The sequence below is a fragment of the Cololabis saira genome, chromosome 6 (assembly GCF_033807715.1).
Source record: "Cololabis saira isolate AMF1-May2022 chromosome 6, fColSai1.1, whole genome shotgun sequence".
Classification (NCBI taxonomy): Eukaryota; Metazoa; Chordata; class Actinopteri; order Beloniformes; family Belonidae; genus Cololabis; species Cololabis saira.
In genome coordinates this window covers 31,293,389-31,321,247 of record NC_084592.1, presented here as the reverse complement: position 1 = coordinate 31,321,247, position 27,859 = coordinate 31,293,389, and the positions used below count along the sequence as shown (strand labels likewise).

Below are 27,859 nucleotides of genomic sequence, written 5' to 3'. Positions count from 1 at the left end.
TATCTTTTTGTGTACATGTTCTGCTTTGGTTTGACTTTCTTAAAGGCCATATAGACCAGAGCTGTTGCTGCTGTTCACGCCCCATGTTTTTCCCCGTAGGACGTTGTAAGACAATATTTAGATTTTCAATTCAAGCATTTCATCCACATTTTTTTCAGCACCTACATAGATTTAATCCACTAATACCATTTTTATTCCTTCATAGACTTGTTTTTTTTTTCTCTTTATTTCGTTTTTTTTTAGTGAAGTTCTGATTTAGATCTTTTGTATCCTAGTATATTCCTTCATTTCCTTTTCCTAGGTGTTTTAAATGTGTTACTGACATTAAAGTAAAAATGAGTGATTTTACACGCCGTATTTTCTGGACTATAAGCCGCACCTGTATATAAGCCGCATCCGCTCTATTTAAAAAAAAAAAAAAGATACGCAAGCCGCAGATATTTATGTTGTTAGATTAGATATTTACTACATGTACAGAACGATTTTGAACTGTAAATGATGTACTTTATTTTGATGCCAGTTTCTGCTCTCCCGTTGCCTGGGGAGTGATGCCAAGATGATAAGAGCACTTCATTATTTCTCAAAAAGCTGCGGATAATTCTTTCCTTCTGTTGTGCTGCCTGACATGTAATCCAGACCTGCACTGAGTGCAGGGCACCAAAACAGACCATTTATGGGCAAATCAAGGTTATGAAAAGCCTTGGTTTACTATTTTGCTACCAGGAAAACGAGGCCGAACCGGTTAATTGAGGTATGCGACGCCTCGGTCATTTGGTTTCTATCCTTGAGGATGACATGAGGTGTCGTATCGTTCTTGATTGACGTCCAGCTTCCCCTGCTCCTCGGCTATGGTTGCTGGCTAAATGACGGGTGGAGGAGATAATGGTTAGGGGTTATTAACCTTTTCCGCTTTAGAGAGTTTTAAGCGGTGAAGGGTTTTGGCTTTAGAGCTCTGAGGATTTCATCCCCTGTAAATCATTTTCTGCCACAAGTGCTGCAAAATCAAACCAAGGGGCTTAATACACACCAACTCTCTCTCACGCACAATCAAGACAAAGGGATTTATGGCAGCCATATATCTTCCATTTACGCTTGAGGTACAGTGGAGGCCAAAACCTTGTAGTGCAAGAAGTGTGCAAGGTGGGCAGCATTGTGTCTCCACTGAGTCTGATAAGATAACATAGACAAATACAGCATGGACAGTGCAGGTAAATGCTAACATTTCAGTTTCCGTTTGCCTTCATGTATGAGCCTGTTGTGCTGCTTGGTCTTTAACTGCTGTTTCTGATTCCAGGTATAAGCAACGCTGAAGCCAGGCAGCCAGGCAAGGCACCAAACTTCAGTGTGAACTGGACAGTGGGCGACCAAGCCCTGGAGGTGATCAACGCGACTACAGGGAAGGACGACATGGGCCGTGCGTCTCGGCTCTGCAAACACACCCTCTACAGCCGCTGGGTGCGCCTGCACTCCAAGGTACTGAACGGCTGCAGCAACAGCTTTTACACATATGATACTGCATACGTCGTACAACGTTTCCAGATTTTGTTTAAGCACCCAGTACTTTTCACACTAGAATCTTGATTCACCTAGCATGACATGTAGTTGGTTAGCACTACGACCAATCAGAGCAATGAAACAAGGTGATGTAACCAGAGCGATGAAAACGAGTCAACAGGAGAGCTTGTTGTGCAGAAGAGTACATTTAAATGTTTGCCCCCGCCTGAATGCTCCAACGCACGGTAGCTAAACATACCTGCAAGCAGATTTTACTTTGCTAGTGATACATCTAGATTTCTGAGCTATCATTCACCCTTTCCCAGATGTTAAAGGGGACCGATTATGGCATCTAATACCTATTTTAAACAGGCCTTGAATGTCTTAAAAACAAGCTTTTGATTATTTTTGCTAAATAAATTAGAAATTAAGCCTCTGAGCCATGTCTTTATCATCTCAGTCTCTAACCTCATTATCTATGCTGGATTCTGAGTGGGCGGGGCTATGATAATGAGGCTCTGTGCTGATTGGCTGCCTGAATGACGCGATACACCGCTACGAGAAAATGGCGGAAGCTCCGGCCGGTGGAGTTAGTTAAGGGCGTGGTTTCACGCATCGGAGGCCAACCTATGTAAATCGCTCCTGTCGTCACGTAACCACGGGAGCAGAATCTGAACGGCTCGTAGAAGCCACATCACACCGGATGGCTCATCCGGGCGGCTGTACAGACACTGCAGAATTTGGTTGCTTTCCTCCATCTCTGAGTTGGCAGGCTGAGGGGAGACCATTTTATATATGTTAAAGCAAGAAAAAACCTGTTTTTCATAATAGGTCCCCTTTAAGAAAGCATCCCAGGTAATGTGGGGTTCATCGTCTTACCCCAGAACATCTCAACCCACTCAGATATCCAGATATCTGTTCATTATGTGGACAGTTAGAGTTCTAGATGGGTATCCTGATTGATACTTTGTTGGTTTTATTGTCTACTTTTTTTTGTTGTTGATTTACTTTATTATTCACTTATTTGTCTCCATCTCTGCTTCCTTCTCAGCTGTCATCCATGTTGCGGATCAAAGTGGCCAAGCCCAGCTCGTACCACGAAGCCAAGCAGGCGGCCACAGAGTACCACTCTGCCAAGAAGGCCCTCATCAAGGCCTTCCACAAGGCCGGCCTGGGGGCCTGGGTCAAAAAGCCCATCGAGCAAGACCAGTTCACCCTGAGCTCCTGAGGGAGTCCCGGGGACCAGGGGGTTCCTAACGCGCCCACTCCTCCTTCCCTGACCCAGGCCTGAAAGCTAGAGAGTCCCTCAGTTACCAGCCACTTACTTCCATCCCCATGTGTCGGCAACCCAAGTGCACTCTGTGCTTGTGTAGTCTCACGATCTGTTCATTGCTCATCATTCTCATTCCTCAGAAGACCTCAGCCTCATCTTTTTCTCGGCCTAGATTTTAGTTTGATTTTATTGTATGGAGTTTTCCATCTGCTTGTCTTCTGTTTTTTTTAACTGGAATCAGCCATTGTCACCACTTGGTTGTTAATGTTTCCCAGAGATGTCAGGTTCATCATGCTGTTAACTTGAAAGTTGAAACTCCAGAGTTTTGTCCGCTTGATCCAGAATTATATTCGGATTAGGTAATATGTAGCCTCGAAACTCGGGACAGATGCATAAAACGTTCACGACTAAAACAGTGTGTACACGCAATAGCAGAAATGTGCGTATGCATTCTTTTTGCTAGATTTAGTAAGATCATCTATTTGTTTTTTCCTTTTAGGAATCTCAATCCTTGTGAAATTATATCCACATGTACAAGCTTCATTTTAACTCCCATTTTTAGTACGAAGGAGAGGGAGACACTCCTGTAATTGAATACTTGCACATGAAATCATCGTTTGGACCACAACTAAACTAATATGATCTCAACAGCAAAAACCACGATTTTACCCAAATATTGTCGAATTTTAAATTGAGACACTTATCGCTAAAGAAGAAAGAGCTAATATTATTTGAGGGTCTCAAATAAATTAAGTTAACGCAACGACATTAAGTTGAAAAGGTTGCTGGAATCAGACCAAAAGCGGGTTTCCATTAGTGGAGGTTCAGGCCTGTTTTATGGGGTTTCTGATGTTGGTGAGTTTCTGTAAGTTTTAGGAAGTTCTATAGGGCAGTAAAACATCCCTGCCTTGAAGTATGTACTTCAAAGTGCCCCTGAAAAATTGCTGGTTGCAATTACGAGTGGTTTTGATTCTGTGTGATGGGATTTAGCTATCACAAATGTCCACTTTGAGCAGGAATTGTCTCTTTTTATTTAGCACCACTTCCCCTCCTTTAATCCTGATCTTGTTCCAATATAATCTCCTTGTATTTTTTATTTTTACTTGCTTTGCCATCTAATGACACATTGGCAAAGAATTAAAGTGTTACACCACCACCATCAAGTGGTATGGTGTTACAGTTTGCTCAGTCAGTGGATCCTGCTGGGTCCAACACTGTAATGGAGAACCAATGGGAAATAAATCGGGATAAAAATATTTAAAAAAAAAAAACAGACTGAAAGGACAGAGGAAGTGGTGTGCCCTGTTACAGTTATGACCTCTTAGGTTTTACCTTGTTCCCTACTGAGGGAAACCCCAATTAAGACATGTAACATCTGGGCTGCAGCAAGCCCAGTTCCTCACACAGCTCAAGAAGAACAGTGTATGATAGTAACATGTGGGTCAGCTATCATCTGGTGCTAGAAACCTACCTGTGAATACTCTTTCTCTCCTTAAAGGTCTTCGAACAATGCCCAGGCAGCCATCCTCACGTACAACCATTACATGCTAAAAGTATTTGTAGCAATCAAAGAGATTATTATTAAACACTGATGAAATAAAGTTGAAAAAAAAAAAAAAAAACAGAGGGGAGGAAACGCATTCATACTCAGGAGTAAGTTCCATAAAGTAGGTTTTACTTTATTCCAAATTCACCCAATCCTATTTCCACTTCAGGCTAAAATCATTCTGAAAACCTTTGTAAACATGGTCCAAAGAATGTGTATGATGCACACATTTTTTCTGCACATTATTTCCAATATAGATGGCCACTTTATGTAGGAAAAGGTGTGTACTTGGCTTTTGTGTGTATGCACCGTTTATGCATCTTGCCCAAGATTGTTGACCAGAAACGATGTGTATGGACCTACACACACACATTTTTATTTATATATATATATATATATATATATATATATATATATATATAAAAATTGCTAAAAATTAATTATGATCTTTAATTTAATGATGCTTTATTATTCAAGATGTAAATCTAGTACAGAAAAGTGAACATAAGTTAGCTATAACATTTAATGTGTTATCTGATCCCTAGGATAAGACTTTGTTGTTAGGTCCTGTATTAAAGATGACAATGTTATTAAGTTTTGTCTTGTTTGGTTCACTGACTGGAACTAATATCCAAGGCAGGTGTGATGATAGTTTAGCATTGACTCTTGTGTGTGCTTCATTCATCCAAGCATTTGTTTCTTAAGTTATTTTCGTCACTGTCATTTCATACTTGAACAGTAGAGTGGGTCACGTCCACTCCGGCGCCTGGGTCTTGGGACGAGATTTGGGAGGTGCTGCACGTTGTATTTTTCCATTGATTTCAAGCCATGGCTTTGCATGGAAACTGAACTGAGAGGCTTGCAGAGCAGAATACATTCGATGGGGAACTCCATGTGTCCATCAGCGAATAATTTTGAATGAATGCCAGCAACTTCCTCCACAGGCAGCTTTGAATTTCTATTTTCTAGATTTCTTGTGATTGATTGGTTTTGGTGTGGAAGGGACAGCTTTTCTTTTTGTGTGTGTTATCTTTTTTTCCCCTTAAGAAAATAAAAAAAAAGCATAAGAATTGGGGATAAAACTCTCGTGAAAAAGTGACAGTACAACAAACCTCTCAGAACTCGTATTTGTGTCACCTTGTGGCGGTGATCCATGACGGCTGTTAGATCAGCTATCTGTAGATGTACTGTAGCGGCACGTACAACACAGTATATGAAGTTATTTTCACAAGATGCCACATTATGCCAGTGTGTAGTGACTGTGATGCACACACGTCTCTTTCCAAGCACCTTCACAGAAGTGAAGTCATATGCAGTCCCTGCATGAACACTCAAAAAGTCCTACCCCATTCTAGTATTTTACAACCAAATGTGTCACGCTGTGATGTCACGTCCATCCTCTTGTCTCACACCCCTCCCTTGGAAACAATAGCTGCATATTATTTGTGGGTAGACTACTGTTCACCGTGAGTGCGGACGCTCACGTGTTTTAAACTGGTTCCAAATAACTGCAGTGCTGTCAGACTTCCAGTTGTAGGAGAGGCGTGCGAGTGCGTGCGTGCGAGAGTACGAGGTTTACGTGTGTGCTCAGGTGACTTTAAGCATACTCCTGTCAACTTTTCACCAAAGATGAAGATGTCCACATGTTTTTTCTGCCCCAGTGTTTTCTAAAATCTCATCCATTTTTTTTTTTTTTTTTTTTTTTTTTTTTCGTTGCCACCAACCCTTTACTGTGAGGTTTTGGTATAGCCACACGATGTACTTTGATTTGTACAGAAATGATGCACTCACCTCCATAATGAGGTGGGGTGGGGGGTGGGGGGGTGGGGGGTAGTTGGGCTTCTTTAGTGCATTTGTAGCTGTCAGTGAGCATGTGTTTACTGTGACCTGTGATCATTTTTGCTGCAATATAGTATTTCTGTATATATGAGGAACAACAACATGGCAAATCTTCTTCCCTGTAAATCAAAGCTTCCCTACCAACCGCTCCTTCCTCTGTTGCTGGGATTGTGAAGCTCTCACTGTTCTTAAGTATTTATGGTTCTTAGTGATTCACTGGGCACCATAAAGCTGGGCACTAACACTGCCGCGGTTAATATACTTCATCCCCATTGTAGCCACACACACACACACACACACACACACACACACGCACACACGCACGCACACAACAAAAACGGGGGAAAAAATGCACTGTTAAGTGCCTCAGCTAAAAGTGGCATCCACCAGCTGGCACTTGTGATGTCATATACAGTATGTAAGTTTTTCACTTATTTGTTTTGTTTTTCTTTGCAATTTAAAAAAAAAAAAACAGGAGTCTCCCAGAGTTGACTTGAAAGTAAAATCCTTGAGATTAAAAGAAAAGAAAATCACAGAGAACAGTAGGATCTTTGCTGTCCAACCCCCCACCCTACCCCCGATCCAGACCAAAGTCACAAGCAATACTCCTGATTTCTCCTTTAATGTCAGTCCATCGCAAACACGCAGACTGACCTTCCCCTCCACTCCTCCTCCAATCTCTTTTCTTTTGTTCTCTGTAAAAAGCTCTGATTTTTTTTTTTTTTTTTTTTTTTTTTTTTAATTCTGAAGATTGCCTGCTTCTTGTTTTTTCAACTGCACTAAAGATGTCAACTGATGATGTCATGGTCTTAATAAAAAAAAAAGAAAAAAAAGTCCCCATTTACGGTTCGGATGGGTCGAATTATCGCAACAAGAACTGATCTGCTTCCGCTTAACTCTTTGTAAATTCTTGACGAAGGTCCGTGAACCCTACCACCCGCCCTTGATTGCGGCTGCGCCCATGTCGGGGTTGTATTTTTGATTTTGTCTGGTGACCCCAGATTGACCGTTTTCTGCTCGTTCTGGGTTTCTGTTTTCCTCCTCTCCAGTTGTCCAGTGTGTGAAATCCTCCAAGAAAATCCACAACCTTGCATGTTCTACCAACACTGAAGCTGCACCTAGCATGATGACAAACTTTTAAAGGACTCTGTAGAAAAAAAGAATAACAGCTATAGATAGATATATAAAATGAACAAAAAAGAATAAAAGAGTTCTTAGTTTACTTTTGCATATGGTTGTGATTCTTTCTCATCACGTGTCTGAGTGGTCATTTCTGCGTCTGAAGCCGGGCTATAAACGCCCGGCTGATTCATTGTCCTACAGGTTTGCACTTACAGTTGATTAGTTGATTCCTCGCCAAGAGCAAGTGACAAGGCAGATTCAAGGTGCTTCACTGGGTAACGAAAGGAACATAGAACAGGAATATACAAATATTTCTTTTTTCTAAAATCAGATGAGAGAAATTGCCTTTTCAAGAAGCAAGTATGGTATTCACATGGTGGTTATTTAAAATCCAAAACAGGAAAAGAAAAAAAACAAAGGCCTACTTTCTTGCCTTGAGGCCCCACGGTGCTCAAAAAAAGATAAAAAGAAATAAACTGTTGATGCTTAATTGGAAAGAACTTCCTCACCTAAAGGGGTTTGAATAATAAGTCGATTCAGGGAATCTGGAGAAATATCAGCGCCCAAGGCCATTGCTGGATCATTTGAAGACAAGCCTTCAGTTGCCAGCGCATTAAAAGCCTTCATGCTGCTGTGATGAGTATATACTTGTGGGTTTGGGAGTCGTTCATAAAATCATTGTTATTCTGCAAGATTCAGACATGTGACCTGAAACGTCTGCAATGAGGAAGTCGTACGCAACCGAAAAGTTCTGCAGAACTGCTGCTGAGTTCTCGTGACGGACATAAAGACGGTGGACGTGTGTTCGGTGGTCTGGTAAGTCCCTACATTTGCAAACTATCTGGTTTGTTTTCAGCCTGGGGTGTAAAAGGCAGTGTGTGTGATTGTATGGGCAGCATCAGTAACCATGGCTTTGGGAATGGGAGGTTAGGGAGTTGAACAGAAGATCACCACCAAAGTAATGCCCCAGGAGGTTGGTGGTTATTTCAACAGGACAGTGCCAGACCTCATTCTGAAAGACTTATGAGTGTGTCATCATAGATGCAGAATCTGTGTTTGAATAGCGGGCTAAAAGTCCCGGTCAGTCTTCTTTTGAAAATGTCGTCATCAGGAGGAGAATCTGGAAAGTAACCTACGAGGAGCTCCGTGCATCTTGTGTGTTTTTTTTTGGTCATTCCATTTTCCAAAAATCAAAAGGGCTGAGGGAATCCTGAACGACTGGAATCTGGGATGTTTCTAGCTTTCTGGGGGGGCCCTATTTCATAAAACATTATGATGAATGAGGTGGAACCTCTAAGATGATCTGCAGTGATGCATTAATCTTTCGAAAGTGTATTTCAAAGCAGATTGCAGCAGGAACAAATGACATTTTGAACCTTTTTATTTTGCATTTTAGTAAACGGTTTCTGCGACCTGAAGGCAGCATGTTAGAATCATCTACGCAGGACGGCTTGGATCAGCCAGCACAGCCTGGGCTTTCTTCAGAAGTCTGACATTGTACAGTTCACAAGGTCAACAGAACTATTCCTGCAGTTGTGCTCCAAATCTTCACAATGCCCTGCAGGTCTTCAGCTGCACAGAAGGTGACCCATGCCAGCACATAAAATAAATCATACAAATGATAAATCGTTTTCGTAGAAGTTCTATCAACATTAAGACTGCAAAGTTTACAATAAAAATGCAAAAGCTGGTTTGCCTTATTAGGGGAATAAGGCACACCGCGTGTAGTTGGGGCTCAAAACACAGTTTGCCTACTACAGTACCAAGATATTTGTACTGCTGCACCACCTCTACAGCCTGATCCTTCAACATGACAAAAGAGATGAGTCAGACATGTAAAAATCAATTCACATCTCTTTAGTTTTTTTCACATTCATTTCTTAAATGGATTATTAACACCAGTCGATGAAATCACTCCGAACAGAGCCGTGTTCAGTCATCGCTGCTCAGGAGGCACAATAACAATCATCTGTGTGGCTTCAAATTCCATGGAAACAAATAACATTTCTGGTTTAATAAAATTACTACTTTTGTGCGGGTTTATGCCCAAATAGTGACCTTATAAACGTGTGAACTGTTGAGAGGAAATATAGAAATTGTGGTTTCATAAATCCACAAATTTGCAAGAAATCCCTTTTGGATTGACAGATTTGTAAGATCAGTGGTTAATATGTGGCATTTAAAAGCAGTGTTTTAGTTGCTATTTTCTAACTTGTATGCGTATTAAAAGTAATTTAAGTAAACTGGCACAGACCTGAAATCACAAAGCTATTTCTGAACTACTGAATTGTATTTATGCTGGTCGGTCTTTCCATTAACAGTTCTTTAATTAGGATAACAAACACAGCCAACACTCCCAGCATGCTCCACTGCAGTAGGTGATCGTAGTCCAAATAAAGACACAATCACAACTAGAGCCATGTTAAAAAATAGCTGCAGTCTATATGGCAATAGTCATGCCCACATTGAAACCTCAATTACCACAAGCCAACTATTTCAACTTGCCTCAACTCATTCTACTAATATTAACCTGCATTCATTCTGACTGAATGTGTCCATCCATCCTGTTTCTAACCCTTTTCCAGGGGTAACATGAAATGAGGACTGCTCAGGACTAGCTTTAGTTCAGTTAGGTGGTTTGACAGAAGCCAAGTGTTCAGAACGCCCCCGGTCCAAATGGAGTTGAGCAAAGAAATGTATATATTTGTTTTAGTTTTTTTTTCCCTTTTCTTATACATGCATTTCTTATTTTTACATTCCCTCCTCTCCTTTTTACTTTATCTTATGCATTTCTGCCTCATTATGCAAAAGGACAAAATCAAGACTATTGTGCAACCGGTGGTGACACACTGGGATAAACACACATAGCCCTCACATTCGTTGAAGTGCATGTATAATGCTGCTCTCATGCCTTTTTCTTTACACCATCAGTTCTCACTGAAGACTGAATATTGTCAAATAGGTGAATTTCTAAAATGATCTATTAACGTTATATGGTGTAGGAGTGGTCAGGGGGACATTATGAAACAAAAAAGCTAGTTTATCTTAACTATAAGTCTGGACATTATTATTATTATTAGTCTTAATTTTGTCCTGATCCTGCTTCTTTCTGTTTATTGACCAATAGTAGAGGAGCTGGACCAATAAGGGCAGCCCTCCTCATTTGGATAATGAGGCAGAAATGCATATTATAAAGTAAAAAGAAGAGATGAGGGAATGTAAAAACAAGAAATGCATGTACTGTATATGGAAAAGGAAAAACTAAATGTTTATATTTCTGCTTTTATTTTTATACATGTCAGTTTTGGTCCTCCATACAGACATGATTGTAGTCTGAATAGCTTATTATTCTTATCAGCCTTCATGGATAGTATTATCGCCATAGCAATGAAAGAATGTGACATGCTGCCAAATACTGGAAACATATATGAAGAGAAATGTAGTTCAGTAAGACTTGAATTAAGGCAACTGGACCCAGAAAAGGAAATCCAGTTGCTTATATTCAAGCCTTTGAGGAGAGAACCCATGACCACTTCCGGTGTATGAAGAAGTCTCCTTTAAAATCAGTTCTCATGGGTGTTAAATCTAGCTGAGGAGCTAAAAACAGCTTCTTTTTTTTTTTGTTCCAAATAAACATATTCCAAAATTACAGCAATAATGTGTTGATTCATACTGTAAATGTAGACAATCCAACATAGATGAAGATGACTGAAGACTTGTTATCGGAGACAGTCCCTAGTGGTCATTCAAGGAACTGCACCCAACACCACCACATTAGTGACATTGGAGCACTGTCACCATTAACATGTCGGAGTTGTTCACACACAACAATCAAGTAACAACTGCCCGCCAGTCTGATTTGCAGACGCTCTGTCGGCGAGCTCTGTGACTGGCAGACCATGCAGTACGAGAGCTCCTCCTCGGTTGTATTTATCTAATACTAAGAATCAATCAGAGCAATTTTTTTTCATGTAAAAGATCTGGTGCTAGCCTTTGCATGCGATATTCGTATCATGTCGGATAGCTGTATTTATTTTCTCTATTAAATATCATCACAGTGAAAAAAAATGCTGTTTAATATCAAAGCAGTAATTTGCTTAGATGACATATAATTGATTCAAGATCTGTCTTTTTCATCTTTTCCTCCATAATGCCACACGTGCAGCCTGGTGAGAGATGCTTGGAACTTGTTCAGGTTTGCAGTTGGTCAGGCGTCTGATGCAGTAAGACTGTGAGGGAGAGGGCAGCAACTTACTGTATGCCCCTGAGAGAAATGACTAATCATTAGCTCTGGTCCAGGGGTAAATGGGAGCCATACTCCTCCAAGGCCCACATTTCCATTTCAATTTTCTGCTCAACAGAGTTGATGTATGTGGCGAATCACATGGCAAGACCAGTCTCCACCTCAGCCCACTCAAGCCTTCTGTTATTCACTGGTTAAAGTACATCTGTGACCTTGTGCGTGTGCGTGTGTGTGCGTGTGTGTGTGTGTGTGTGTGTGTGTGTGTGTGTGTGTATTTTATCCAGTGACATCACCAACTGACTGACACCAGAGATGACAAAAGAGCATTTCTGGAGTTTATGGTTTATGAAATAAAAATGTATAGTGTAACTCGATCCGAGCTTGCAATGAGATGTTGGCCCGGCCGGCCTGTAGGATCTGGTTGATGAGACCATCATGCTATTGAAAAAGAAAATTGCATGATGATTCTTACTGTACTCGCAAAACCTGCTTAAGACAAACCCATTACAGTCTCTGAAAACAGCCACAGACTGAAACTGAATGTCAAAATCCTTCATAAAATAGGAGACTGTGTGGATAATGAGTGCCAAATAAAATAGATTAAGCATAGATGAAGGACATAAGAGCTGTAGTGGGACGACCGACTGCAGCAAAATCAGACTGAGACCTCAACTTTAGGGGGATTTTGATTGACTTGGGTGGTATTTGAATGGATTGAATTGGCGCAGTGATAGACTTGTGATCTGTCCCAGCTGTGCTCCACCTATCACATGGTGACAACTGTGACAACCCTGTCACTTAATGTAGGGCCACGTAAGTCTGAACATACTGTATGTCATTCTATATGGCTTTCAGATTGACCTACTCCAAGTGAAGTGGCTGACTCCGCCCCTTACAACCTGACTCTGTGAATAGAACTGCAAAGACATGTTGAAAAAGAAGCTGTTGTACCATATCTTTGTCATATTTTCAGACATTTTATTAAGAGCTACAAAAATGTGTTGTTCTTTTTGTATTTTTTTTTTTTTTTTTAAGTCAGAATATGTCTCCATTGACACGCAGAGGGAGTCTTAGGTTTCACACACCCAAATTGCGGCTTTGTCTTTTTCTCCCTAGATCAGGGGTCGGCAACCCAAAATGTTGAAAGAGCCATATTGGACCAAAAACACAAAAAACAAATATCTCTGGAGCCGCAAAAAATGAAAAGTCTTGTATAAGCCTTAGAATGAAGGCAACACATGCTGCATGTACCTATATTAGTTATAACTGGGGGAAGATTTTTTTTTTCATTATGCACTTCGAGAAAAAAAGTTGAAATGTTGAGGAAAAAAATCTAAATTTTGTGAATAAAGACGAAATGTTGAGAAAAAAGTCGAAATGTTGAGAAAAAAGTCGAAATGTCGAGAAAAAAGTCGAAATTTTGAGAAAAAACTTGAAATGTCGAGATTAATGTTGAAATACAATGTTGAGAAAAAAGTTGAAATGTTGAAATGTTGAGAAAAAAGTTGAAATGTCAAAAGTCGAAATGTCGAGAAAAATGTTGAAATGTCGAGATTAATGTTGAAGTACAATGTCGAGAAAAAAGTCGAAATGTCGAGATTAAAAAGGAAATGAAAAAGGAAGGAAAAAAGAGGAAAAAAAGGAACAAAAGAAGATAAAAGAAAAAAGGAAAAAAAAGAAGAAAAAGGTCAAACATTTTTGAAAAAGCTCGAGGAGCCACTAGGGCGGCGCTAAAGAGCCGCATGCGGCTCTAGAGCCGCGGGTTGCCGACCCCTGCCCTAGATGTTCTCAAAACGACTCACACCTTGAATTTCGGTCACCAAAACATCTCAAATGTCTACCAGGTACACCACAGATGGTTGGCAAATGTCCCACAGAGAAGAATGATATGCAGGTCAGTGATTCACATACGACTTCAGTATAAGATGAACATGAATGAACCTCCCAACAATTTTCAGTTAGAGCTGAAGAGGCCTTTCAGTTGAGAGGAGAAACGTCTTCAAGAACCAAGAATAGAAGTCCAGATACCCTCCGTTTTAGCTTGATGACAAATTTGGAGATTATTTCAATACCCCCAAAGTAAAAAAAAAAATAAAAAATCAATTAAAACAAATCATATAAAATCTCTCAACATCCTGCTCAGTTAATAGGCTGGCATGTCCACATGACTGAAGTCAATACTCAGCTCAATATTCCATGTAGGAAGTGATTTCAAAAACTTTAGGACGACGGTGTAAATGAATCGACTCCACATCCACAGTCATTTGGTAATTGCCAACGCTGTAATTTGCTCAGAGGTAATCCTCAGTGCCGCTCTGTGTGAGAGGAGTGCAAATAGGCTAAAAATAGAGAAGAAAGTGTCAGGAGGAGACTCAGATTGAGCTTATCTGTGAGCTCAGGCCTTCCTTTGTCAGAAGTGTTTCTTTCTGATGAAGACTCTTTGAACCTGACAGAATAATTAAAATAAAGGAGAAAAAGCTGACATTTGCTGTTTGACCTTTCAGACTTCCGAGGGGAAATTGGCGCAGTTTACTTCAGATTGTATTATAATAGCATTCTGCCTGTGTGTGGAATTTAAGTGTGTGTGTAAGTGTACATAATGGCCGTGCGTGCGTGCAGTGTGTACGTAAGGCTGTGTGGGGAGGAATGAAAGAGTTGGTTTATGGCTTATTACCCAGGCATCTCTTCATTAGGGAACCCTTATTCAGTATGCGGCTGCTATTTGAATAGCTAAATTGTCCAAACAATGTGCAAACAGGAACTAATATCCCAATGCCCTTGTCACCAGCAAAGTCAAAATGAATAGCTCAGAACTTAAGTGGTGTGTGTTTGACGGCATGATTTGTGAAAATATTTTTGTGACTTTGAGATTCTTCACTTTATTCTATTTTTTAATCCACACTCAGATGTGACTACTTGAAGTAAAAGAGCAATGCAAAAGTAAACAGTAGAGTATCCATTGAAATTCAGAATAATCCTAGAGGCATCAAATGGGGTGTTAATGATATGTTGACATAATTTACTGAGGTGTTGATAAAATGCCTGAGACATGATTTGGTCACAGTACCATACGTTGTTCCCTTTTACATGAGGAATTTACGTCTTGATTGAAAGGTAATGATTTTTTTTTAGTGGGTGGAGTCAGTCATTTCTCCCTGTGGTGTCTCCCTCTTTCAGGGAGCGTCTTTTTAGAGATCTGTCCGGCAGTTTGTGCCACTCAAGTAGAGCAAATGCAGCATGATGTGATGTTGGGTGGATATAAAAGGCTTGGATGACTTTACTTTGACTCTGTGATGTCAGATGTCACAGTCCCAGAATTATCCAGACTCACAACATCATGTTGACCCAACTTTAAAACAGGCTGCATTTCTTGTCCCTGAGAAGCTGTTACACTGATCATGACAGAGTCTCACCCCAAAGAGAGTCGTCCACAAAAATAACCAGCTGCTGTGAACAGAGCAGTAAGAACATGTAAAAAAGAGAGCTTTTGTAGTATATTTATTTAGCTTTTTTTAACCAAAGCAAACCACAGGCATTTCATTAGGAACTCTTGAAATAGTGTATAACATGTGTCCTTCGACTTCAGTCTTTAATCATGTGACTTGTAAATGCAGTTGCAGCACTGGGCTCTGACATGAATACATGTGTGCACATTAGCATTTATTTGTAATTTGTTTTTTTTTCTTCCTTAATTGATTTCATATCGCATCACAACATTGGACTAATGTGTAGGTAGATTATAGTTCATCTTATGACACATCCATTAAATGACAGACTGTAATGCAGCCAAACAGCTTAAATAAAAAGAGCTGAACACTTTTCTAGTCTCTATTTTAAATAAGCTTTTGCTAGAAACCTATATATGCATGTCATCTACTTTATATTTTTTATGAAATAATGTTTAAGTTATCCCTGTAAAATAAAAACATAAGTAAGAAATAAATTTTTTTGAAATTTGATTTAAAGGGATTCCCCAACATTTTGGGGATTTATTTATTTTTATTATCATTCATTTTGTATGACAGGGTCATAGTTCACAAACTGTGCACATAGTTAAACAAACTGATGTGGATGGCAAACGTCTACTTTATCAAAATGTTGACACCTCTCTTTAATGACTGCCTTAGTTTTGGAAGAACAAACATAATATTTTCTAACAGAAATATGAATGGTTTCCACTGATTTTATAGCCCCTTTTTTCATTTTATACTAGCCGTTTCATCTTTAAATCTGCTGCAAGAGTGTGTTAATGTACAGAAGAATAAAGGGATCAATATCTCAAAGGCAGCCCCACGTTGGACTGATGGACCAGATGGTTCCAGATGTGTCCCAGATACGAATCCTTAAGTTACCTAACTGATGTTCTTGCTGCAGCAGAGAGACGGGGGGAGGCGGGGCTTATCCTGTAGAATTACCCCATCAGTCTCCAGCAAGGTCCCTTTTACAGCAAATTTTCTTTCACCTTAATTATTGATATTTCTGCTTGTATTTTGCAAGTCTAAGTGTTCATGACCACAGAGGTTGTGCAGCAACAGATACCACATCTGTATCAGTGCTTCATACTAAAGAAGCCCATCTATGCAAGTTTTTTTCACGTTTGTCAAACAATTCTTCATATAAGTGAATAATATGAGAGAGATTTTCCATTCTTGAAGTGATATGGCAGCTCTTTGAGGTTGGTGAGGAGGATTTTGGGAATCCGCAGAGGGAACTGTCAAACCCAAGATGCAGGAAAGGTTGTGCAGGAAACGCTTTTGTTTTGAACCCAGGAGTGTTTGCCTCCGAAGCCTGAAGAGAAGCAGGGAGGTCGGGAGATTTCAAAAACCCCTTGGTCTCAGGAGGTCCATTTGAAAGAGAGAGAACTGAAAAACCTGAAGGAAAAGCAGAAGCTCTTGTTCAACATGTCTGCGTTAACAGCAGAGAGAGGAGAATAATGCAACAGAGGTGTGAATAATTTAATCATTTCCCAGTGAGCTTTTTCAATAGTTGTTAATAATACTGTGCAATGGGAGTCACTGACCCAATTAAAATCTTGCACTGTTTTCAGATATTTGAGGAAGTCCAAGATGCAAAGTCAGAAGATTTTCAGGACAGATCTGATTACCTGCAGAAGAGTCTCGAGTCTAAATCCACATTATTACAGCACATGAAGGACCTTTATGATGAAGGGAACATGCTGGAGTCAAAACATTCACCCGTCCATCATCTATCACTGCTTCCATCCAGTCACAGCCGCCACCGGGTGAAAACCCTGGATGGGTCGCCCGTTTATTGCAGGGCCATGGAGTCAAAGCAATTACATTTAAGCCATCTGAGCTATGCCAGTGGAGAAGTGTGGCTTGGATGTCTGCGGGGATGCTTGTGTTCCCATGTGTCCGTAGCTGGCATAAAGAACCAGTACAACCCTCCCTGCAGTTGTGACCATGTAACATGGGCTTTGTCAGGCTGGAATCACACAATGGAATCACGTGACATGGACTGTTTATGCGATCTGCGTCATGTATTACTGATCCTAACAGGATAATGAAACACTTCAATCACACAGCAGGAAGTTATTACTGAAAATATTCCCTGATGAGAATTTTATCATTTGATCTGAAAAAATGAGCTACGTGCACTTTTTTGGTCTGTGGTAAGCAGCATAATTAGTTTAACTCACTAGATGTTGTTCTGTGTGGAACAAGTGTTTCCTTCAGTGTGTGTGTGTGTGTGTGTGTGTGTGTGTGTGTGTGTGTGTGTGTGTGTGTGTGTGTGTGTGTGTGTGTGTGTGTGTGTGTGTGTGTGTGTGTGTGTGTGTGTGTGTGTGTAAACGGTATAAACGTCATCCAGTCCTGCCAGCTGTATCGCAGTGCCACCAAGTGTTGGAAACACATCACTGTCCCTGGCGTTTGCAGGATCTGTCCACTGAGAATATTCCTTTTTGCCCCTTGTGTAACACGTAAAACCAGCCTTTCTAGAGCTGTTTTGTAAAACTTCTCCAGATCTCTGAGGTGTCTCTGTGACCTGAATTGCAAGAAGCACTCTTTCATCAAATGTTTTTATGAAGGAGGGTGGTGAATTTTAAGCATTTATTTTGGGATGATAACATCATAAAACATTGAATGCAGAACCTGAGATTGTTGTCTTGGTGTGCTTCTGGTTATATCTCTGCCCGGCAGCCTCTGTCGCTGTTTGAGTTATGATTGCACTGTTTCACGTTGGCTTCACTCTCCTATGCTTCTGCTCCTCCTCACCTCATCACCCATGCAGCTTTTCTGCAGCAGCCTCTCCTCCTGAGATCAGCAGTTTCAGCCTGTCCAGTATCCGTCTGTTTGTTTCTGATCTAACTGAAGTCAGATACTTTTGTGCTATGTTGCACGTACTGCCTGATCCAAGTCAGAACCGCTCTACATTCACCGCTGGACTCAGATTTCTTCCCTCTCCAACCTGAACCAAAACTAAACACCAACCAGCTCTGGTTACTGAAGTTCTTGCATCGACCCAAATTGAATTTTAAATGCATAACAAACAATGTTTTTGGAGTTGACTGAATGCAAGTATGAAGTTTGTACAGTGAGCAGCCAATGTCTATCATATAAATAAAAAGACACTTTTTCTCTTTAATTTTAGTTTTATTAAAGAGCAGTAGAGAACTTCAGAGCAGAGATCTGAGAAGCTGCAACGTGGAGATGCAGAGCCTCATCAGAGTTCAGGGTGTAGCAACACCTTGGCTCTCATCATGTTTAAAGCCACTGTTGACAAAGAGAAGATAAAGAAGAAAAAGAAAACAAAATTAATGCATTGTTTTAAGGACTGGCTTTAACTTGTGAATCCAGGTTCAAGGACTTTACTAGTGTGCTCTCCCTCAGTTGTGAAACAATGACCTCTGAAAATAAAATACTGCATGAATCATTTACATTTTTTACCTGATCTGGAAATGAAAAACGTGGATATAGATAATTGATGAAAAAAAAAAAACCCACAACTAATTAACCCTATATCCCCTTGCAGAGCCGCCTGGGAGATTTGCGAGGCCCTGTGCGAAATGGCTGGGGGGGCCCTCCCCAGCGAAATTTTTTGGGTTATTCGGGTCGGATCGGGTGTCTATATGCGCAATTTTAACTCTCCAATTAGCAAAATACTGGATACCTTCCCCTGCCTCATCATCATCTCTTGCCTCGACGCGGGGCCCCACGGCTTGAGACCCGGTCGGATCGGTGATTTTTGTAACAAATTTATCAAACAAGCCTTTCAGAGAGGCATTAAACTCTTCCATTTTCTTTAGTTTTTTTTTCCCCTGATCGAAATATCCTGATTCTGTCTCGTTCTCTCGACATGTGACAGTTTGTTCCAACTCCACCCGTCTGGATCAGAGCAGCTTGTGTCTGCGCTTGGTCTGATCAGTTGTATTGAACAACAGACACGCGCATCATTGCACATATATTTATTGATATGCACAGACTAGTACACATTTAGGTCTGTAATGGAACGTGACTGTCGATATTTATAAGGAAAAAGAAAAAAAAAAAATTTTGAAAAAAAAAAACGGCCCATAGCGCGAGGCCCCTTGGGGCGCGAGGCCCTGTGCGGTCGCACGGTTCGCACACCCCTTGCGGCGGCCCTGTCCCCTTGGGTTATGTGAGGTGTGGCTTGCTTTGAAATATTTCCAAAATGAAATAAGGGCAGCTTGACAAAACCACGTGGACCATATTTAAAGTCTTGGCCTCTATGGATAGATAAGCCCCCAAATCACATGTTCTATGTGTCAGAATCATTGTTATTATGACCTGGTAAATTAAAACATGTCAAAAGAAGAAACTGCCTCTAGACGTGGATGGAAGGTCATACAATCAATCATACCCCTTTTCCACCAAACCGGTTCCAGAACTGGTTCTGGGCCAGTGCTGGTTCACAACTCCTTCAACTCATTCAACCAGCCCTGGAACCGGTTTGGTGGAAATAGGAGAAATGTGACGCAGGTTGAGAAACAGCCGGACCAGTATCAATAAAAGGCACCAATGTGCATGCAGAGAAGTAGGAGCTCTGGTTAATGACTGCTGCTGGTTTCGCAGTAAAAACATGTTAATCCAAAGTGTTGATGGCAATTCTGCATCCATCTAAGTCGTTTTGAATCAAGGCTTTTGGACACTCTTGTAAGAGTCCTCACATAAGCCCTGCCTCTTCCCCGTTTGTAGCTGGTTGGGTTCCTTTATGCAAGGGTGGACATGTCTGTGAGTGGGGGGAGTAACAAACCCCTTTACAACAGACAGTTTTCATTTAGCTGGAAAGGAAACTAGCCAAAACAATCAAACCTGACAATACTCAAATTGATATTATCGGTTGCAATTTCATGTTTTGTTCTGTTTCACAATTTAAAATCAGCATTTACAGTAGCTATCTTGTTCAAACCTGACCACCTCAAACTCATTCACAGATATCTGAATTTAAACAAGAGCAGATGAGCTCTAAATGTTTCCTGCTCCAGAAAAACAACTTTGACAAAGAACTAGTTCACCAAAACAATGACCAAACCTGTTTTGTAGAACATAATTTACCTTCAGAAGCACCTGTTTACACTGTGAAGTATATTAGTGCATTGCAGGCGTATTTTCTCTTTAGACTTTAATTGATTTACGCAGTATGATGGTGCAACTTCACCTCTGCCACAGAATAGTCTGGCTCCAGTTTAAATGTCATGAGGTTTAAAAGAGTTCATGTTCAGTCAGCCTGGAGGTGGCTAAGGGTGAAGCAAAATGTGATTCAGGAAAGTGTCCAGGCACTCACACTGCTCCATGTCAGCCGGTTCGTAGGCGTAGAGGCGGTTCTGGTACTTTCCAGTAATGTCTGTACGCACAGTCATCGATGGATCTGCAGAAGGGTGCACATAAAGAGCTAAGAAGAGATGAACGCCATGACAGAGTTGCTTTCTAATTTGCAGACTTGCTGTGTGTCTTTGATGGCCACAAAACAGCAGCTACTGGAGAACTACTACAGAAGCTGAAGAAAGGGAAATCTGAATACCGAAACCAAAGTAGGGTCCAGCTTTCTTTGACCCTCTCAGCAGCATTGATGGGAACACTATGTATATACTGTGTGCCATATGATATACTGTACTTGAACTTAGATTCATTCCTTTAAGGGTGAGTTATGAATTAGTCCAAATTAGATCTGATCAAATCTTAGTGCTGTAATTCACACTGATTATATTTCAATTATGATGAATAATGGAAGTATTTACCAACGAAGAGGATTCTGGGAACATAATAGCCATCAGGTGCCAGATTCGGATCCTGAGTCTCCTCCTGTTGATCAATAATATAACTATTAATCACATACTTTATTATATATGCAAACGCTAACTGCATCACTACACATGTTGTAAAAAGAAGGCATGAAATCAAAGCAGACGTGTGCCTAAATACCAGTTAAAAACATTTCCCGTATCTCATAGTTGAATTGATGCCTTTTATTATTTATTGCCGATTGCATCATCATAAACTGTGTCAACTGAAACAATTTTCCAGATATTCCATGTAAAAGATCTTTCATTACCACCACGTTGAGCATGATGAAGTCCTCTTTGGCCATTTTCTGGATGGTCCTATCAGCACCAAACGCGGTCTTTAGTGCTGTTGAAACAGTTCTGTTTAGTCTTTTGAAGGGCACGTGATATTAGAACAAACACTGCTCTGCTCAAGAAACAAACACAATCCAGTGAAAGTCAACGTGCGTTTACTTCAGCACATCCTCTTAAAAGATGCTCAGGCAGTCAGGCACAAGTCTGGTGCTGATGACAAACGGTACAAATACAAGATACAGCAAAAGTATGAAACCCAGCTGCTTTAAACCTTCCTCAAACATCACAAGTGAGTTTTTAACTCACAGCGTGCTTTATATATTTTGTATTGTACTATGTTTATTCCCTACATTACATACTGTTTAGAAATATGGGGGAGTGCATATATTACCCATACTAAACCGATCTTTATTCTTCAAAAAAGAGCGGTAAGGATTATCACAAAATCAAGTTATAGAGAACCATCAAATGAACTATTTATTAAATTAAGGGCATTTAAATTCATGGATTTAGTGGAATACAAAATAGCATTGATAATGTACAAAGTGTTCAACAGATTGTTACCTAGTAAAATTGTAAGCATGTTTAAAATAAGAGTAAGTAGATATTAGCTTCGAGGGAATCGTATGATTGAAAAACCAAAGTCTAGGACTAAAATCAAAGATCAATGTATTACTGTAAGGGGTGTAAATATATGGAATGCACTTGATGATAAATTGAAAATGTGCCAGTCGATTCATGCATTCAAACGTTTGTTTGAGTTTAATGTGTTTGAAAAATATGAGGGATCCAGTAGATGAAACTATTACGGAATTATGTTCGGGATTGTGTAAACAATATGATTTATTTTTTTGTACTATGTTTTGTATGTTTGATCTGAATAAGTTGATCATGTGAGAAGGGTAGGCGTAAATAAGCAATAGCTTCAGCCTATTCCTTTTCGGTTAGGTCTCCTTTTTTTTTATGTGAACTAATGCTTTCAGTTGGTGTGTACATTAAGAATGACCTGACCGAAATAAATATATTTTAATTCATTCATTCATTTATTTAACTGAACTGACGACGTGCTTGTGTTCTGGCAGTAATCCTCACTCCTCACTCAGGCTTGATACAGTTGAAGGTAAGAGGCAGACTTTGCCCTCCTGGTAGTATCTATTGTTTGTGGATTGGACACTTCCATTGAGCTTACCTCCAGGAAACCTCGTGCATCATTACCTGCATTGTGGGTATTAAGGAATACAACTATTGTGCTCCTTGTGAAACCAGCTCCCGGTCTGGGAGACCAGAACGGTGCTGGCTGTGCAGGTCCATATTTTTACATGTGTAAAGTTTGTCTTTAATAGACCAAAATGACTGCAGTACCTTGACTGTATGGGCAGTTGTCTTGATGATGAATGACCATCAGAGGTTTCTGACTGGGGGAAGGAAACCACGGTGTTACACGTTAATGCATTCCTCAGCACAATAAGCACACACATGGGTGTGAATGCAGTCGTCCACATCAAGATCACAGAGAAAACCAGTTTCCGTGACAGATTCTGAATGATTAATGACATACAGTCTCGACTTTTATGGGATAGAAATGAAGCTCTAGTGCGTTACATGGAGGTGCTGAACTAGAATATGAACACTCAGAACAGAATAATTAAACCATCAGGACACCTGAAATATAGATTCTTACCTCTTGACCATGTCCGATAGTCCATTCTCATAACTTTGGACCCAGGTAATACCAATTCCCCATCCTGAAGAAAGCACATCGATCAAGTCAGAGTGAGGTTCTGCATTAATGCTGCCACAATAAAGTTCTTTGCAACCAAACTTCAACCAGGAATTTTCATCACAAAGGGAAAATTGCAGACCTTTTGCCAAGGTCTGAAGATTCACTCTCTTCTTCGGATCTTCGGCAGCAGCACAGATGCTGATGGACAACACGAGGACAAACCAGCGAAGCATCTCTTTCCCTTCTTTGAAACAACAGATTGCAATCGAAACAGAAGATTCAAGTGGGATGCACATTTAAAAGAATAAAACACTGTGAGAAGAACACCTGCCGTCTCGCAGATTCCTAACATTTCACTTCACAGATATGTGAAATCGACTCACAGAACAGGCCTGACAAGCCTCCGATTCATAGACAGGCACATGAGGGACGACTGACAGCTGGATCACATCAAATGTATACATATATATTACGGTAATATGTGTGTGTATATATATACACGTGTGTGTGTGTATATATATATATATATATATATATATATATATATATATAATATTATATATATATAATATATATATAGCTTGTACTTCACAGTGTCAGGTATTTTTTTATGGAATTATAATTATAAAATACATACTTTTACCATTTCTATGATTTTTAAGTGCATCAGTGTTCAAAAGTAAGACGAAAAGCTTTTGCAAGACAAACCTCTCATTATTCATTACATTTTCAAGCTTCAGTTGAGCATGTTAGTATCTTGAAATATACTACACTGTTGGAGTTTTGATAGAAATGCCAGTTCATATCTACTTCTATCTTCTGAAGTTGCCAAAGTCAAATATCTTACCTTGTCAGCAGCAGGTAGCAACAAACAAATGCACCTACGCTTCCACTTGCACTTTCTATCGTCAAGTTTTCTTTGAAATTAACTTGCCAAACAGGTATAACAGAACAGAAAGACACGTATGCACACATGCCTAACCTGAATCTCAGTTTGGAATAAAGGACATTATGGCATTTTTTCAGAGGGTGAGGCAATTTCCTGATTTTCTTAGGTTTTAACAAACAGTCTGACATGCTCTTGTCAAATATGGAGGAACAACGGCTTCTTTTACAACCATGTCCTTATAGCTCGGTTCATAGCAGATAGTTTGAAGGAGTCTGGCTCTCAGCCTTGCTCCACACACCAGTTGTGCCTCCTTTGGAACTGATGTTTGCAGGTTTGAGCAGCTTTTGCAAAGCTTTTGAGTTGGTATTGACTTCAAACACTCTGAAGCTGGGGCACAGGTGCACACCAGCATAGGTGAAAATAACCTGGTGACCACAGTATTCCACAGCCAAATGTGAGACGAGCAACCTAAAGTTTGGCCATGGAAGCACAGTTTATTCCTAAATAAAGAGTTCAAATAAACAGATTCACACACACAAGTTCTGATTGGGTGCATGCAGCAGAGTTCAGCATGTGGAATTTCACCAGCCGCAAGCACAAATTCAACAGTCAGGGGGAAAAAAAGCTGTTGGGAGAGCATGCAACTCCCAGTGGGTTGATCCAAAACACTCTTGAATCTTTTAGTAATCTTTTTAATTCTGCTCCGTCCTAACTGTCCTGCTCGCCGAAGAGCACCTCTTGCTCACTCTGGAGTTAGGAACCTAGATTGTATAAAATAATGGGCGAAGCATTAGGTCACATGACCCATTGGTTTCTGAAGACCTGTTTTGCAGCCAGTTTTCTTTGTGTGGGGTGCAGAAGCTGACAGAAAGACACGCCCACCACATGTCAGGGAGATGATGATTATAGATGAGGAAGCAATAGCAGAATTAAGAAATTAGAAATTAATGTAATGCTTTATTTAAATTCTCCACCTGTGGTCATTCTGGGCTCTTTTGAGACGATCTTACAGCCTTTACCTTAAACAAAATTGAATTTTTGTTCTGATTCCCTCTGATAACTCTCTCCTTTGAGGTTTCTGGTTCATGTTCAGTTTTCATTAACATTTATTATGATTTATTGATTTATTATTATAATTTTTTTATCAATTTAATGGAAAGGTCCCAACGCATTTGACCACATCTCTATATGTCTTCACACCAAACCTTTGCATGCAGACAAGGGAATAAGTAGATAAATACATCTTCTTCAAGTGCACCTCTTCTTCTGTGCTCTCCACATTTAACCCTCTGAGACTTCAGCCTTTTGCTCTGCTTTCTTAAAACAGAAATAAAACGATCCACATTTTTAAATTATAGAAGAAAGTAAGAAGGACTGACAAGAAGGACTGTTGTTGCTTTAACAACAAAACCGTTCTTACATTTATTGCACAATTAGAAGAACCACTTTTAAAAACTGAAAGATACAACATTGAGCCAAAACTCCTCCACAACTATTTCAGAGACTATTATGTTATGCTATGCTATTATGTTTGGCTGCTAAAAGATGGTGGTGCAACCTAGTGAATCATAGGGTGTGCTTAGTTTTTAACAATGCTTATGCATTCAGGATTCATTTCTGGATCCCTTTTTTGATAAATAAATATTAACAAAAAGTAATGTGTTGTTTTTCATCTCATAATGCTAAAGCTCATAAAGCTAATTCAAATATTTTTTTTTGTTTACACATACAAACTTAGAAATGCATGAGGATGGACTTTCTTTCTCATATAACTGCATCTTTATTATTTTGAAAGTAACAATGCCTTTTTTGTTCTACAAACAATTTTTTTTGGAGGACCAGGAATGTGATGCAAATGGTAATAAGCCGTTTTCATCATCAGTTAAAATTGAGGGGAAAATATTACTAAATTGGTTTTTGACAAGTTAGTTAATACATACATAAATGATACTTTCTGGAGCTCTTTTCTTATTTAATATTTTCTGGACCTTTTTAAAAGAGGCATTATGTAATTAACATGTTTTTGTAATTTGTAATGCTGTAATTAGGGTAATGTATTTATTTATTTATTCATCTTTACTTTCAATTTTATTGTATAAAAGTTTTTTTGACCATGGGGCACACACAGAGGTCTCAGAAACGAATGTATCGGTCATAAAATATCTGGCATTATAAGGTTAAAAACAACAACAAAATTAATGAGGAAAAATAAAAATAAAGGCAATTTTAACCTAAATAATTTGTGAGAGTTAAAAAAAAAATATATAGAGGCTATATATATATATATATATATGATTGAGAAAACTCCATTAACAGGTGATAATAATCTACTTTTGACAATAACAATTTAGTCTACACCTCTACATAATTGATTCCCAATATGTGAGTCATGTGACTAATGTCAACTTTAGAGCGGAAAAACGAGCTAGCTAGCTGTTTAAGAAAAGACAATTCGTTGCGAAATTGACTTGGCTATTTCATATTTAACGCTAGTTAGACCTGATGGATAAATTTGTGACAATAACGAATCCTAAAGCTGGAGATTGTAACGTTACAGGTCAGCCTAACGTTACTCCTTCCACGTCTGACGAGGCCAAAGTTTCATCAACCATAAACACATGTAGGCTAATAACCCAGGCAGGAATTGGTTAATAATCAGAATCATGTTTATTGGCCAGGTCAGGTCAGACAAGACATGGAATTTGACTCAGTTATTTTCGCTCACTCTACGGTAAATAGGTTATAGACAAATGACAGCTCTTATTAACATATATACAATTTTTAAGAAGTGAAAGGTGCAGCAGAATGAGGTAGACATGATTATTGGAAGGTGCATTGTCACAGCATATTGTGTTATTATAATTATTGTTATTATTGTTATTATTATTATTGCACAGTGATAGATTTATCTGAGACTCTATGAGTGTTGAGAGTTCATCAGAGCAGGTGATAAGGTGATATAAGCAGAATAAAACACATTCAAAAGTTATTATAAATCAGGCTTAAAATTTGACACACAAAAAAAAGGGAAAAAATAAGAAATCCAAAAAATCATTCTTTAAGATCAGAAACATTTCTGGAGTTGTTAAATTGTACTTCTTTTCATGGAATTATCCTTATGTTTTTCTTTGTCATGCTAAATTGTCTTTTTACGTTTTATATTATGCATTTCTATATTGTGTTTTTGCTTTGAAGTCAGCTGCTACTACTGCTGCTGTTACTGCTGTTGTTGTTGTTGTTATGCTTGTTTTATAAAGGGGAGGCATTTTCATAAGCCTTTTTGGCTTCCACCTCTCCTGCACGATGCTTAATTTGACCATTGTTTTTACTGTTTATACAGGTTCTGTTTTATGTGCAAATAAACTAAACTAAACTAAACTAAATACAAGCGGGGGTCCCTGCTCTGTTTTTCTCTCATCCAAGGGGTCCCTGGGCTAAAAAAGGTTGAAGACTGTAGCACCCTATAATGTAATAATTTCCTGAAAATGTAATAAAATGTGCACTTAACTCAATCGAAAATGTAATAAAAACCAATACTGTAATAACTTCACCAATAATGTAATAAAATATCCTGACTGATATTAATAACATTTGTACCGATAATGTAAGACTTTATGACATTAGTAATACCTATTATTGAGAATTTATTAAATTTTAAGGTGGGTCTTTTTTTTTCAAAACTGATAATGTAATACTTGACAAATAATAATGTAATATATATGCTCATTTTCAGTCCAGAGTTCTACATTTTGTGTTTTTGTGTATCTAAGAATGTTATATACACTGGATTTGAAACACCAGAATGACTATTGGGTTAAATTGCAGACTGAGTACCATGTAATAAATTGTATTTGTAAATAATGTAATAAAAGTAAATGTATTACATTATCGGTAAAAAATGTTATTACAATATCCGTCAGGATATTTTATTACATTATTGGTGAAGTTATTACATTATTACATTATTGGGTTTTATTACATTTTCGAATGAGTCAAGTGCAAATTTTATTACATTTTCAGGCGTTATTACATTTTCAGGAAATAATTACATTATAGGGTGCTACAGAGACCCCTGGATTACATTGTATGTCAGATCCATCATGTATCTAGAGGTTGCAGCTTTGTTGCTGTTTGGTAGCTGTTGCTATGGACACAAAACGCTTAGCAACCGTAA

At 39.2% G+C, this 27,859-nt stretch overlaps 2 protein-coding genes across 6 annotated transcripts in view; one reads left to right on the top strand and one right to left on the bottom strand.

Moving 5' to 3' along the window:
• The window catches only part of adarb1b (adenosine deaminase RNA specific B1b), a 237,903-nt gene extending 231,427 nt beyond the window's left edge, over positions 1 to 6,476 (top strand). For all 4 annotated transcript variants that reach the window (XM_061723955.1, XM_061723953.1, XM_061723954.1 and 1 more), the window contains 2 exons: positions 1,295 to 1,473; positions 2,546 to 6,476. In XM_061723955.1, the coding sequence (XP_061579939.1) occupies positions 1,295 to 1,473; positions 2,546 to 2,722 (356 nt within the window). In that variant the 3' untranslated portion in view covers positions 2,723 to 6,476. The remainder of the gene's footprint in view (positions 1 to 1,294; positions 1,474 to 2,545) is intronic.
• An 11,632-nt stretch (positions 6,477 to 18,108) lies between these two features.
• On the bottom strand, positions 18,109 to 23,750 carry agr1 (anterior gradient 1). Of its 2 annotated transcripts, none has more exons than XM_061724542.1 (8): positions 23,644 to 23,750; positions 22,936 to 23,040; positions 22,755 to 22,818; positions 22,436 to 22,488; positions 21,049 to 21,125; positions 20,735 to 20,798; positions 20,281 to 20,364; positions 18,109 to 18,248 (listed from the first exon to the last, which is right to left on the bottom strand). In XM_061724542.1, the coding sequence occupies exons 2-8, from the start codon at positions 23,027 to 23,029 to the stop codon at positions 18,199 to 18,201; spliced, it is 486 nt and encodes a 161-aa protein (XP_061580526.1). In that variant the 5' UTR covers positions 23,030 to 23,040; positions 23,644 to 23,750; the 3' UTR covers positions 18,109 to 18,198. The 2 variants fall into 2 exon arrangements, with proteins under 2 accessions (XP_061580526.1, XP_061580527.1); XM_061724543.1 differs by lacking the exon at positions 23,644 to 23,750 and adding an exon at positions 23,180 to 23,216.
• Positions 23,751 to 27,859: the final 4,109 nt, after the last annotated feature.